The 12,394-nt window shown below is 56.6% G+C and overlaps 1 protein-coding gene across 1 annotated transcript in view; it reads left to right on the top strand.

Annotated features, from left to right (window-relative positions):
• FBLN1 (fibulin 1) overlaps nt 1-12,394 on the top strand; it is a 72,086-nt gene that overhangs the window by 44,742 nt on the left and 14,950 nt on the right. The window contains exons 15-16 of the mRNA XM_045552794.1: nt 3,503-3,645; nt 5,277-5,408. Coding sequence (XP_045408750.1) covers nt 3,503-3,645; nt 5,277-5,408 — 275 coding nt within the window. The remainder of the gene's footprint in view (nt 1-3,502; nt 3,646-5,276; nt 5,409-12,394) is intronic.

The raw sequence follows: 12,394 nt of genomic DNA, 5'->3' as shown, positions 1-12,394 counted from the left end.
AGAGGGACGACCATGTGGGGACACAGCGAGAAGGCAGATTTCTGCAAGCCAAAAAGAAGGCTCAGAAGAAACCCACCTGCCGACATCTTGGTCTTGGACTTCCAGCCTCCAGAACTAGGAAACGATTCATTTCTGTTGGTTGAGCCACCGGTCTGTGGTATTTTGTTGTGGCAGCCCTAGCGAACTGATACACAAAGTTGTTATAAGAAAGAAAGAGGGTCAGAAACAGAACGCTGTCTGTCTGGGTAATGGAAGCGTGCTCACAGACTGAAGACTCTCATATTCTGTCTCCAACCAACCAAAAGTGTTAAGAAAGTGATCAAAACATGGAAGGATAATGTAAGTCAGAACTAGGAAAAACTGAGCACTGAAGTAATAGACTAAAGAAATTATTAAAATTTAAAAAATAATTTCAGGCCGGGTGCGGTGGCTCACGCCTGTAATCCTACCACTCTGGGAGACTGAGGCGGTGTATCATTTGAGCTCAGGAGTTCGAGACCAGCCTGAGCGAGATTGAGACCCCATCTCTACTAAAAAAAAAAAAAGTAGAAAGAAATTAGCTGGACAACTAAAAATATATAGAAAAAATTAGCCGGGCATGGTGGTGCATGCCTGTAGTCCCAGCTACTCGGGAGGATGAGGCAGGAGGATCACTTGAGCCCGGGAGTTAGAGGTTGCTGTGAGCTAGGCTGATGTCACGGCACTCTAGCCTGGGCTACAGAGTGAGACTCTGTCTCAAAAATAAATAAATAAATAAATAATTTTAGAAATAAAGACTAAACTTAGAAGGAACACAAAAGTGAATAAACACTTTCTTAAGAGAAACAGAAGTTGAACAAAAATTTTAAAAATCAAAAAAGAAATAACAAACAAAATAAAGGCTCCAAGAAACAGTGACAAGTATTCAAGGTATGCAAAGGAGAGCTGACGAACAGGTAATAGACTGCGGAAACCCAGGGCAGGGGAAATGCTGTAAATGATAATTCAGGAAAACTTCCATAAATTAAAAGAGGTTCGAGATTCCATATTGAAAGATTACAACGCAGACCTGGGAATATCTACATTGAGACATATTCTTGTGAAATTATTGGACTTAAAAGGGGGAAAAGCAAACTATGAACATCTAGACAAAAACAGCAAGTGGCTTATAAGGGGAAAAATATGTTCTCATCAGACTTTTTGACAACACTTTATGCAAGAAGAAAATGAAATAGCATACTTAGGATACTCGAGAAAAGGTAAGCCAAGGATTTTATATCCCGCAAAGCTGACTTCCTGGACAAAGAGCGCTATTGATATTAGGAATGCGCACGCATTAAACATACGGTTACTTGTAGAACTACAGCTGTTATCAGGGGGAGGCATAGCATGAATTGCTGCATGGAGCTCAGACAATGCAGATACAGCACATCTGTTTAAAAACAGCAGAGTAGAGAAAGCATATACAAAAATTATTTTTAATAATTATGTTAGTGGTGGTAATTTTAAAATTGTTATTCTGAGACTACTATGTATATAATATGGAGCAAACTGAATGAATAATTATGGGATACTCTGTGTCCTTGAGAACCAGGATTCTGATGTAGAAGGAAGAAAGATTCCTTTGTAATATGGAAGAGATTAAATTAAAAATCATGTGGTCCTTTTTTTGAATTGGAAATATCAGTGTGAACTCATGATGTATATTATTTTTTAAATGTCCTCTGAAGGGGGCTAGAAACAATGCCCAACCCACGGGCACCGAACACCCCTCGTGTCTACATTGTGATCTTGACATGCCATTTCCCGCTAAAAACAAAAACCGAAAAAACAAATCCAGGATTTCTTGGAGAAATGGCTGATGCCAGGTCTGGGGCAGTAAAAGCTTAAGATGAGGCTGGACCGTTTTGTCAAATGCGATAGCAAGAAAGTTAGGAAAGACTGCTTGGGCCGGGTCAACCCGGGAACCAACTTCATTTTCCCTCTGGCCAAAGCCAGGAAAATTTGAATTTCAGCCAAGGGTAATAATTGCAAAGGATCATGCTTCATCAAATTTGTTAAATCATGAGTTCATACTGATTTTTTTTCTCCCCCAAAAATCATTTGGAGAATGACAGAGAGCTAGTTAGTTCATTCTTCTGAAAACTGGAACATACAAGGAAATAATTAAGTGCTGATCTTGCTTGTCCTCTGTGAACTGTATTTCCTGGTGACAGATAGCAGCAGCACACAGGGAAGCATCTCTCTGCAGAAGTATCCCAGCTAATAAACGAACGTGAGGCGACAGAACCAGACTGTCAGCATTTAGCAATCCCCGATGAATCAGCGGGCTGTGCCCTGAGCATCCCCGCAGCTGCTGGCGTTGCAGACGGGCAGCCAGCACACGCGCCCCGATGGGGGACTTCCACCACCTGTCCTCCTGCCAGAGGGGCTGCGCCTCCTCCGGTCGGGCTCCGGGTGTGACTGCCGACGTGCAGGAAACCCGGGAGACGGCGGAATGCGCTGAGCTGTGCCGGGGGATGCAGTCAGCACAGTGCAGGCTGCAGGAGACTCTACGCCTCACATGCTTTGGGTTTTTAACAGGGAAATTGTACTGAAAACAAAGAGATGGAGAAGAAACCTGTAAATTAAAAAGAACGTAAGAGGCAGAACAAAAACTCATTCATGGACAAGTGTAAATGATGTGTCTAGGGAGACACACTTGTGTGATAAAACTACAGGGGAAGCCCATAGAGGATCGCTGTGGGCCCCAGGCCGGGGGTGATTTGGGGCAGAAGGAGGGGTGGACCCGGGTCTGGCACACGTGAGGGGCCTCAGGTGGCTGCCACGTTCTCTTTCTTGGCCTGGGTGGTGGTTATAAAGGCGTTTGCCTTATGATAACTCATTAACCTATACCTTCATGTCTGTGTAGTTTCTGTCTGTGTGTTTTGTTTTATGTTAAAGAGGTTTTAAGAATGTGTCTGGCACGGCGCCTGGAACATAGACAACTGATAAACTTTAGCCTCTTCCGCCCCTGCTGCAAGATGGCGTGGATCTGACCTCGTGCTGGCGCCAGGCTCTGCACCACACATGTGCCCCCTCGTTTCTCACCCTGCCACCCACCCCACCGTGGGCCCCGAGAAGGCAGGACCACGTCTCCCCTGTTCACTTTGGTGTCCCCAGCACCCGGTGCCCGGCAGGCATTCAGATCACGTTTGGGGGCGAGTGAGTCAGTGGGTGTGCTTGGCAGTTGCAGATGCTCAGTCTGGGCGCTGGCAGATCTCAAAGCTGTGCTTACCCACAGCCGGGGCAGATGGAGACCCGGCGTGTCTCCGGTGTGCGGTCCTGGTCCAGCCTGCAGGAGCCACGAGGTGTCCCTGCGGAGCAGCCAGGCTGTGGAGGCCGCCGCAGTTCTCTGGTGGAGCTGCCTCTGGGACAGGTGTTCCGCAGCCGGGCCACCTGCTGCTCCTCCCTGGACCTCGGTCCCTGTTGGAGCTGTGGCCTCGACTCGGCCGTCAGCCTCGTGTGCTGTGGTTCCCCTCAGGCTCCGCCAGGAGAAGACAGACACCGTCCGTTGCATCAAGTCCTGCCGCCCCAACGACGTCACCTGCGTGTTCGACCCGGTGCACACCATCTCCCACACCGTCATCTCGCTGCCCACCTTCCGCGAGTTCACCCGCCCTGAAGGTGAGTGGACTTGGCGTGGGGCCCCGGGGCCCCCAGGGGCCTCCTCCTGCTTGAGCCGGGGGCTTGGCCTGCAGGAGCCTTTCCTTGCGGATGTGGCTGGGGTGGAAATGTGACCTTTGCTGGCCTCTGTCCCTGCTCCCCGCACCCAGCCTGCACCACTCCAGCCCCTCCCCGGCTCTCGGTCCAGGGAGTCCCTTCTCACCAGTAACAGTCGTTCTGCAGGCAGCCACTAAGTGTCAGTTCTGTGCCCTGCACTGGGGAGTCAGGGAGGGCCTCCTGTAAGAAGTGACCTCCACGCCTCAGTCGTGACTAGTAGACGACTGAGTGAGAGAAGGAAAAGGGGAGAGGAGGGTGCTGAGCAGAGTGGGACACAGCTGGGAAGGCCTGGGGGTTAGGGGACACTGTGGGCGTTTGAGGACCTGAGCCAAGCTTTCTGGCTGGGGGGTAGAGCTTGGCAAGAGGTGGGCTGGGAGGATAAGCAAGAGCCTGAACTTGGAGTTGGAGCTTCAACTCCAAGGCCGTGCCACTTGTGCGCCAGGGCCAGTGCACCCCCCAGGCACCCCCCATTTGTGGAGTCTCTGTGCCCGGGCTTCAGAGGGGTGCGCCATCGTTAATTCACTCAGCAGGTGTGGACAGAGGCCCCTGTGTCAGGCTCAAGGCCAGGCCCTGGGGACACAGTCATAAGAAAAGAGTCCTCTGACGCTCTTGGGGAAGACATACAATTGAGGCAGACATGACAACGCTATTTACACTATGACATGGTCACGTGGGGTAACCTGGCCCTGGCGGTGGGAGGGCGGAGAGACTCCCCGGCGACAGGGTGGCAAAGGAGCAAGCCCTGCCCCGGCTCCCCTGCATGCTGGCTCTAGAGGGACACAGAGTCTTCACAGGTGGGCACAGGCTTGGGTGGGAGAAGATCACAAACTGGTATTTGCCTTGTGCAAAATGTTGGGGTTTCCCCAAACCACACACAAACCCTTCCCAATCCCTAACGGCCAATCTCATGGCCTCTCTGGCCAGTGATGGGCTGTGAGTTGGCTACCAGCAGGGAGTTAGGTGTGACTAAGGGACACCTGCTGGCATCTTGGGCCCAGGAAATCCAGACTCTAACCTTCAGTGAGCACCTGCTGGCTTCCTCGTTCAGTTTGCAGATGAGGAAACTGAGGCGCAGGGAGAAGACACCCCAGGATCACCCAGACCTTGGGCGAGTGTGCGCCCATGGCTCTCAGGCAGGGTGGTCTGCCCAGCTCCTCTGTCAGGGGGTCTGGGAGATGGACGCAGCCTCCGACTGCCCGGCCCACCCTGAGGGCGGCCCCTCCGGCCTGCAGCACTGCGGGCAGGGAGGAAGCTGCTCCTTTGGCCTTCCTGCCCTCTCTCCCTTTGTCCCCTCACCCATGTCCCTCCCCTGGCCCACAGTCATGACTCCTTCGTGCTGGCACTGCCACTGATTAGCTCCATGACCTCCAAGAAGATCCCAGATCTCTCAAGACCTCAGTTTCCCCACTGATCAAACAGAGATAGGCTATGATACTGGGAGCTCAGGACCCCTCCTCCGTCCCCTGGGGTGGGTTCCTGGGGTGGGCTGGGGCCTGGAACTGTGCCCTTGCCCACGCCATGACCTCCCGCTGCAGAGATCATCTTTCTCCGGGCCATCACGCCGCCGCACCCTGCCAGCCAGGCCAACATCATCTTTGACATCACAGAGGGGAACCTGCGGGATTCCTTTGACATCGTCAAGCGCTACATGGACGGCATGACCGTGGGTGAGTGGCTGGAGACGCCCCCCACCCCCACCCCCAGAGGTTGTGCCAGGTGGGCGGGAGAACCCCCGGACCAACACAGCTCCCGTCTGAGTCCCTTTCCCAAATCCAGTCCCGCCTGTCCTTCAGGGCCCAGTGCCGAACCCCACAGCCCCTGGTCTGTCTCAGCTGGAGGAGCAGCCTGGGATCTGACCCCAGGTGGTGCCTCTGGGCCTCAGTCTTCCCATCTGCAAAATGGGCAGGTTAAAGAGACCTCTCTGGCTCGCAACCATGACTTTCAAGTGATACTACACAAGCAAAGCACTTGTCCCGGGGCTCAATACAGTCCCACAGTTGGTGGGAGCTAATAGGATTTTTATTGGTGCGACCGGAGGGACAGCAAAGTAGGGGTCAGAGGACCTGAGTTCTTGTCTCGGCCTCGGAACTGACTTGACTTGCAGGTGGCCTTGAGAGTCGCTGTCCCCTCTCCACGTGTCAGTTGGTAAGAGGACCAGGGTCCGGCCGTCGCTCACAGCCCCCTGGACGTGGTGCTCGCTGCTCCCCTCCCTGGAGATTCGGTGTCTGGGGAGCTGGGCGGAGGGCGGGGGAAGGGTGCTTCTTGGAGGTGGCGCTGGAGCGGGGACTTGGGGTTGACCAGGCAGAGGGAAGAGCCAAGTGGGTGGGAAGCTCCGCTCAGCGCACTCTGGCTGGGGGGGTGTGACGGCGCGGGCCGGGGCAGGACCCTCCCTGGCTGGGGACGGGCTTTAATGACAACCTGGGCATCTGAGGAGACACGCAGACCCACCCCTCCGTGCAGGCTTGTTTCCGTCATTCATAGCACCTCTCCGGAACCGTCACATCTTACAGCATTTGTGGGGAGTGAAAATGGTTACATCTGCCGTTTGGGGTTTAAATTTATACTCTGAACACTTTCAAGGCAGCTGAGCAACGGAGGGCAGCCCTTGCCATCACCTGGGCCTCAGTTTCCCCACGGTGAATGGGGGGAGTGGGCTTCGTAGTCTCGGGGCCCTGAGTCTGGTCTCGCCCGGAGCCGGCGCCCGCGCAGGTGGCGCCGGGCAGTGTGTTGCGGCGCGGCCTCCAGGTGGCGCTGTGGGACCTCGGAAGCGCAGTCCGCCCCCGACCCCGAAGGCTTGCGCGGCAGCAGCCGGAGGGAGGGAGTCGTTACTCGCCTCTTGCCTAAGAGCCATTTATAGCAACTTTACGAGCTCTTAAATGGGTTTGCATGTTGTAAACATGACTGAGTCATCCGAGGGCTCCCCCGCAGCCGCCGCCTCCGCTAGTTGGCAGCGGGAATAATTAGTTAATTACAATTAATGGCGCATTAGCCCTAGCCGGATCGCGTGAGTTCCATTGTCAGCAGTCACAAAGCTGCTACTTGCCCCTGAGTCACTGCCCACGCCGGGCCTCGTTTTACCCGGCTGTACATGAGAGTTAGACAAAGAGACCTTCAGGGCCCTGCAGCCCCCTGTGCGTGCGGGCAGGCAGCAGGAGGTGGGGTCCGGGGTCTGTCCTGCCGGGCGCGGGGCGGTGAGCACCCTGGCACTGGCCCGCAGAAGCCCTCCACGTGCCCAGCCTGCTTGCCGCTGGCCTGACACGGGCCAGCCCTGGGGTGACTCCCGGCTCTGGGAACCACGAGTGTGGAATCATAGAACCTTCCAGCTCTCTCGTTCATGCTTTCAGCTCTAAACTCTTTCTGAGCTCCTGTCTGTACCCGACCCTGGGCCGGGCCTTGTGGAGACAGAGATGGGTAGATACAATGTAGCCCTTGCCCATGGGGGCTTGTGTCCCAGCGGGGAAGCGAGGCCCATGTCATCCGAGATACTGAAACAGGCATGCGCAGAGACGGGGCCTCCACAGCTTGCGGGGGCTCTCGGGGGCGGGTTCCTTGCGGTTTTTCATCTTCAGTTCCCAGCTGAATCCCCCAGGTGACCTGAGCCGGGCCTGGAACCAGTGCCCACCGGCGCCTCTCTCTGGCCTGTCTGCGCCCGGACAGGACCGACCTGGGAGCTTGGGTTTCTCAGCTTCCCACCTACTGGGGCAGAAAATCCTGGCCTGTCAGAGCAGGGAGGCTCCCAGAGACCATCTCCTCCAACCCCTTCTGCTGGAGGGGGGTAAACTGAGGCCTATAGAGGCCGGGAGGGTTGCCAGTCTTCTCACAGTGACTCAGGGCATGGCGGGCAATGGAACAGAGCCCCAGGGGGTGAGAGGTGACTATAGGTGCCATTCCCAGCAGCCGGCTTCCTGGGAACGGAATGTGGATCCGGCTGCAGGGACCAAGTGGCTTCCCCTCGGCGTGCTTAGTCCCGGCTGCCCTGGCCTGTGGAATCCCGGCTGGGGCTGTGCAGGGGAGCGCCCAGCCTGGCCCTGGAGCTCGCCCTGCCTGTAGCCCAGCCTGCAGGCGAGCCCCGGCCCCTTCCACTCAGTGTGTTTGCAGGATGTCCCGTCTGGCTGGGCCCCCAGAGTGTACCGCCTGGCGCCAGGGTCATCTCTCTGGTGGAGGACTGAGAGCCGGGGAGCCAGGTCCTGCCAGGCTGGGCCTGAGGCTGGCTTCTGGTTGTGCTCTTGTCTCTGTATCCGCTGGGCTCTGACCTTGTTCCTCTGCCTGGACTCTCTTCCCTGGGCCTCCCCCCCCCCCCCCACCGCCTCTTCTGGCCAGAATAACTTCTGATACCCCGGGGCCTTCCTGGCCTGCGGGGGCAGCCGTCAGGGGAGCACAGCTCCAGGCCTATCCCCTGGTGCAGGATTGTTCTGCCGCTGGACGCGAGCCCAGGCATTGAGCTGCCCAGGGAGGACAGGGTCCCTGGCACCTCACCTCGCCGCTCCTTGGCATTGCCGAGCACTTTCACCTGCTTTCTTCTTTGGTGCCTCCAAACACCACCCGGGACGGCCACGATTGTCTCCCTTGGGCAAAGGACAGAACTGAGTTCAGTGCCGCCTGAGACTGTGCGGCTGAAACACCGCAGAGCCAGGATCGGGGAGACCCCGGAAGAGGCCAGGCCCGAGCTGAGTCTTGTTGCGGGTAAAGGAATGACATTTGCTGAGCTCCTGTGATGACCAAGGGCTGGCATTCCGTCATCGCCGTGACTCAGTGACATGAGGAGATCATCCCGTCTAAAGAACAAGGGAGTGAGGGCCAGAGAAGACAGGGACTTGCCCGAGGCCACGTGGCGCTGGAGGCTGGAGTGGGCCTGAAGCGTTTCTTCCCCGAACACTGCACTTCCCCAGAGCTGGAGCCCACGGATGGCCGGTGCTGACCTGGGCAGAGTTGCCGAGAGTTTGGGTGGTCCAGAAAAACAACTAGTGTACAAGCCGCCAGGCCCCTGGGGCCACTGTGTTCAGCCCTCCTAAAGTAACAGGAAAAGAGGGAGAAGATGCCCGGGGTCTGCTAAGAACCTGAAAGGGCCAGGTCTTCCTCTAATGCAGCCTTCAAAGCCCAGTGCTTAGTGGGATCAGGAGCCTGTGCGGCAGGCCAGCTGTGTCTCTGCAAAGCCCCACACATTCCTCCTTAACCGGCTGTCAATGAAACATGAAGAAAGCATTTCCAACCCGGGCAAAAATGCTCTATTAATGCCCGAGGCATTCTCGGGCCACTACAAAGCCTGCCTCATGCAGCTCTGGATTCAATCTTAGCTCTGCAGGGCACAGGCTGTAATCGGGGGTGCCCCGGGAAGGGGTCTTCCAAGTAGTAGCTCCCAAGCGATGACTAAGAGGAGCCCGGGCCCCAGCAGCCCAGGCCATCTTATCACCAGCCTGCGGAAGGGACAGAAGGCAGCCGGGGCCCACCCAGGCTCCCTGGGCCGCTGGGCTGCAGCTGGCACCCGAGCCTCCTGACCACACTTCTCAGCTCTCTCTTTTTCTAGGGGGGCAAAACCTGTCTGTGATGAGGGCCTGCTTTGCCAAAATTTCTGTTAAAACCTCCCCAAAACCAGGAGGAGCCAGAGAGCACACAGGTGACGTGGATTTCTGGCCACTGCTTGTTTTTGCACGTGGCCCCTGACCCTCGGGCCTGCAGGGTTGTGGTGACCTCCAGGGTGGACTACATAGCTTTCTGCAGCCACAGATGTGTGACAGAGCAGTCAGGGGGTGCTTCTTGGAAGAGGTAACACAAATGCTGCGCCTTGATGGCCAGGTAGGCGAGAGTTGGACAAAGAGGCATCGCTACACAGCGGGAGCTGAAGGGGCAGGGCCAGGCCTTGATGAATGTTCTCCAGGGGCCACGGGGAGCCACTGGAGGTCTGGGAAGCTCCTCAGGAGGCTCGTGCTGCCCACGGCACTTCTAGATCCTCCTGCTTTGTTTAACTGCCCCCTGCCTCCTGCAGCTCGAGTGGCGCTTGTGCCCACTCAGCAGGCAAGAAGGCTGAGGCCAGAGGAGCTAAGTCACTTTGCCAGGTTCTCCCAGCCGGGGAGTGTGTGAGGACCAGGGTTACTCCTGGGGCTGCCCGACTCCAGGGCTTCCCCATCCCCATGGTCTGCATGGAGCCCCATTTTTCTCCAGCCTGCGCCAGCTGGCGTCTACACTGGCCAGCAGGAGTCGGGTCTGGGTCCCAGCCAGAGAAGAGAAGCAGTGAAGCATCTCCTTTTAAACAGTCCGAGCGCTCCCAGCCATGGGGTCTTGGGTCCTGGGCCACCCCTTTGTGAGTAAAGACCTCCCTTCAGGTCCATGTGGTCAAGAGTGACATTCAAATGCCACCACACTGAGGCAGCGACGGGGTCCTGGAGCAGCACTGTCCGATTCTTCACCCGCCAAGTGCTGGCAACTGTACCAAGCTGCTGCCCGGGACCCCCGGGCCTGCCTCCTCCCCAGCTGCTGCTGCTGGGTGCTGGCAGGGGGCCCAGGGCCTCCAGGAACCCTCGGAGCTCAGTGGTTCCTGGTGACACCCACCCCTTTGGGCAGATTCTGGAGTTGGCTGCCACTTAGGGAGGTTGTTTATAGGCCGGGCAGGACCCTCCCTGGCTGGGAACGGGCTTTAATTACAACCTGTGCATCTAAAAAGACATTCAGTCCCACTCCACTTCTCAAACTTGCTTCTGGGCAAGCCCTCTGATCTGGTTCAGTGTGCGTGTGCGGCTGGGCGTGGGGGGTGTGTAGGTGCATGTGAGCATATGAAGGAGGAGTGTGCGTGTGGCTGGGCGTGGGGGGTGCGTAGGTGCATGTGAGCATATGAGGGGTGAGTGTGCGTGTGGCTGGGCGTGGGGGGTGCGTAGGTGCATGTGAGTATATGAGGGGTGAGTGTGCGTGTGGCTGGGCGTGGGGGGTGCGTAGGTGCATGTGAGTATATGGGGGGTGAGTGTGCGTGTGGCTGGGCGTGGGGGGTGCGTAGGTGCATGTGAGTATATGAGGGGTGAGTGTGCGTGTGGGTGGGCGAGTGTGTGTACACAGCGCTTGATTTCTGAGCTGACTTATACTTTCTGGCTTGGAGAAAGCGGGCCCTGCAGAATCAAGGCCAGATCCCATGCTCCCAGCCCGAGGCCGCCCTGGGCCCAGGGACGGGATTTGGAGACTTTGCTGACACCTTTGCTTTGGAGTCCCCTGGTGCCTCCCTGTGCGTTCACCCCACGCGTGCACAGAGCCCTTCCCGCTGCGCAGTTGGATCCCAGCAGTCTCGAGGGGTGGCCACCCTGGCTGGCGTCACCATTTATATAACAAAGATCTGAATGCTGGCCCAGGGCCCCACAGCCAGCGAGTCGGAGCTGCGGTTCCCAGGCAGGTCCCATGTGAGCTCTCTTTTGTCCCCAGTCCCCTTGGCCTCCCAGACGTGTCCAAGGGCCCGGCTGGCACAGGGTTCCCCCGAGAAGCCGAGGTTTGTGTCCTCATCCCGGCAGGGGCAAGGCGGGCGAGCACCACGGCAGCCAGAGAAGTCTGAGTGGACGAGGGCTGAATGACGGGCGGCTCACCCTGGAGTTGGTGACCGCATCAGGGTTAGAAAGGAAATGCCCTAATTAGACTCCACTAACGCACTTGGGTGAAACGATCCGTGTGAAAGTGCCTTGCACGGCCTCTCGCATAGTAGGGATGCAGAGTGTAAGTACTGACAACCCAGTGTTTTATAAGTATCAGCTCTTTCTTGTTTAAAAAAAATGTTTTATGTTTAAAGACGGTCTCGCTCTGTCACCTAGGCTAGAGTGTGGTGGCCTGACCATAGCTCATTGTAACCTTAAACTCCTGGGCTCGCTCCATCCTCTTGCCTCAGCCTCCTGAGTAGCTGGGTCTGCAGGCACGTGCCACCATGCCCAGATAATTTTTAAATTTTTTGTAGAGATGGAGTCTCACTACGTTGCCCAGGCTGGTCTCGAACTCTTGGCCTCAGGTGGTCCTCCCAACTCACCCTCCTGAAGTGCTGGGATTGCAGGTGTGAGCCCCCCCGCCCGGCCTATTCTTTCTAGTTTGGTCTTGTGTAAGTGCCAGCCCTAACCAGGAAGTAGGTGAGGTCTGCCTGTGTGCGGGTCAGGTGAGTCGCAGAGGAGGCAGCCCGACACAACACAGGCAATGGCAGGGCAGGGTATTACTCGCGGATCCGAGGGAAGAGGGCAGCGTGCCTTGCGGGGCCGACGGGAAGGGGGAGCCATCAGGACAACAGGTGGGGAGCACACGCAAGGGGGGGACCTGTGGGACTAAAACCTTTATTGGGGTCCAGGGTATAACCCGGGCAGGTCTCCCCTGGGGAGTTCTACTTGGTGGGTTTGGAGCCGGCAGGCCTGAGCTCTGGGGGGACACACTGGGACTGAGGTGGGTTCACTGTGGCACGTCTGGGCAGTATGCAAGGTGGCCTCTGAGTTTGGCCAGTGTGCCAACACACCGCCTACAGCACTCTCATGCCCCCTCTTAAAAGTAGCTGCGAGATTTTACATTCTGAAATAGCATTTTTAATTTCATCTGTTAGCACATAAGGATTATTACCCTATTTCACGTTTACTGTTTGAAGAGCGGTGATGGCTGGGGTGGTCCCTTAGGGCGCAGTGCACCTGGGTTTCAGTGGCCGTGGTCGGCC

The sequence above is a fragment of the Lemur catta genome, chromosome 6 (assembly GCF_020740605.2).
Source record: "Lemur catta isolate mLemCat1 chromosome 6, mLemCat1.pri, whole genome shotgun sequence".
Taxonomy (NCBI): Eukaryota; Metazoa; Chordata; class Mammalia; order Primates; family Lemuridae; genus Lemur; species Lemur catta.
Note: the sequence above shows the minus strand (reverse complement) of the source record. Positions and strands in the feature narration are given on the sequence as shown.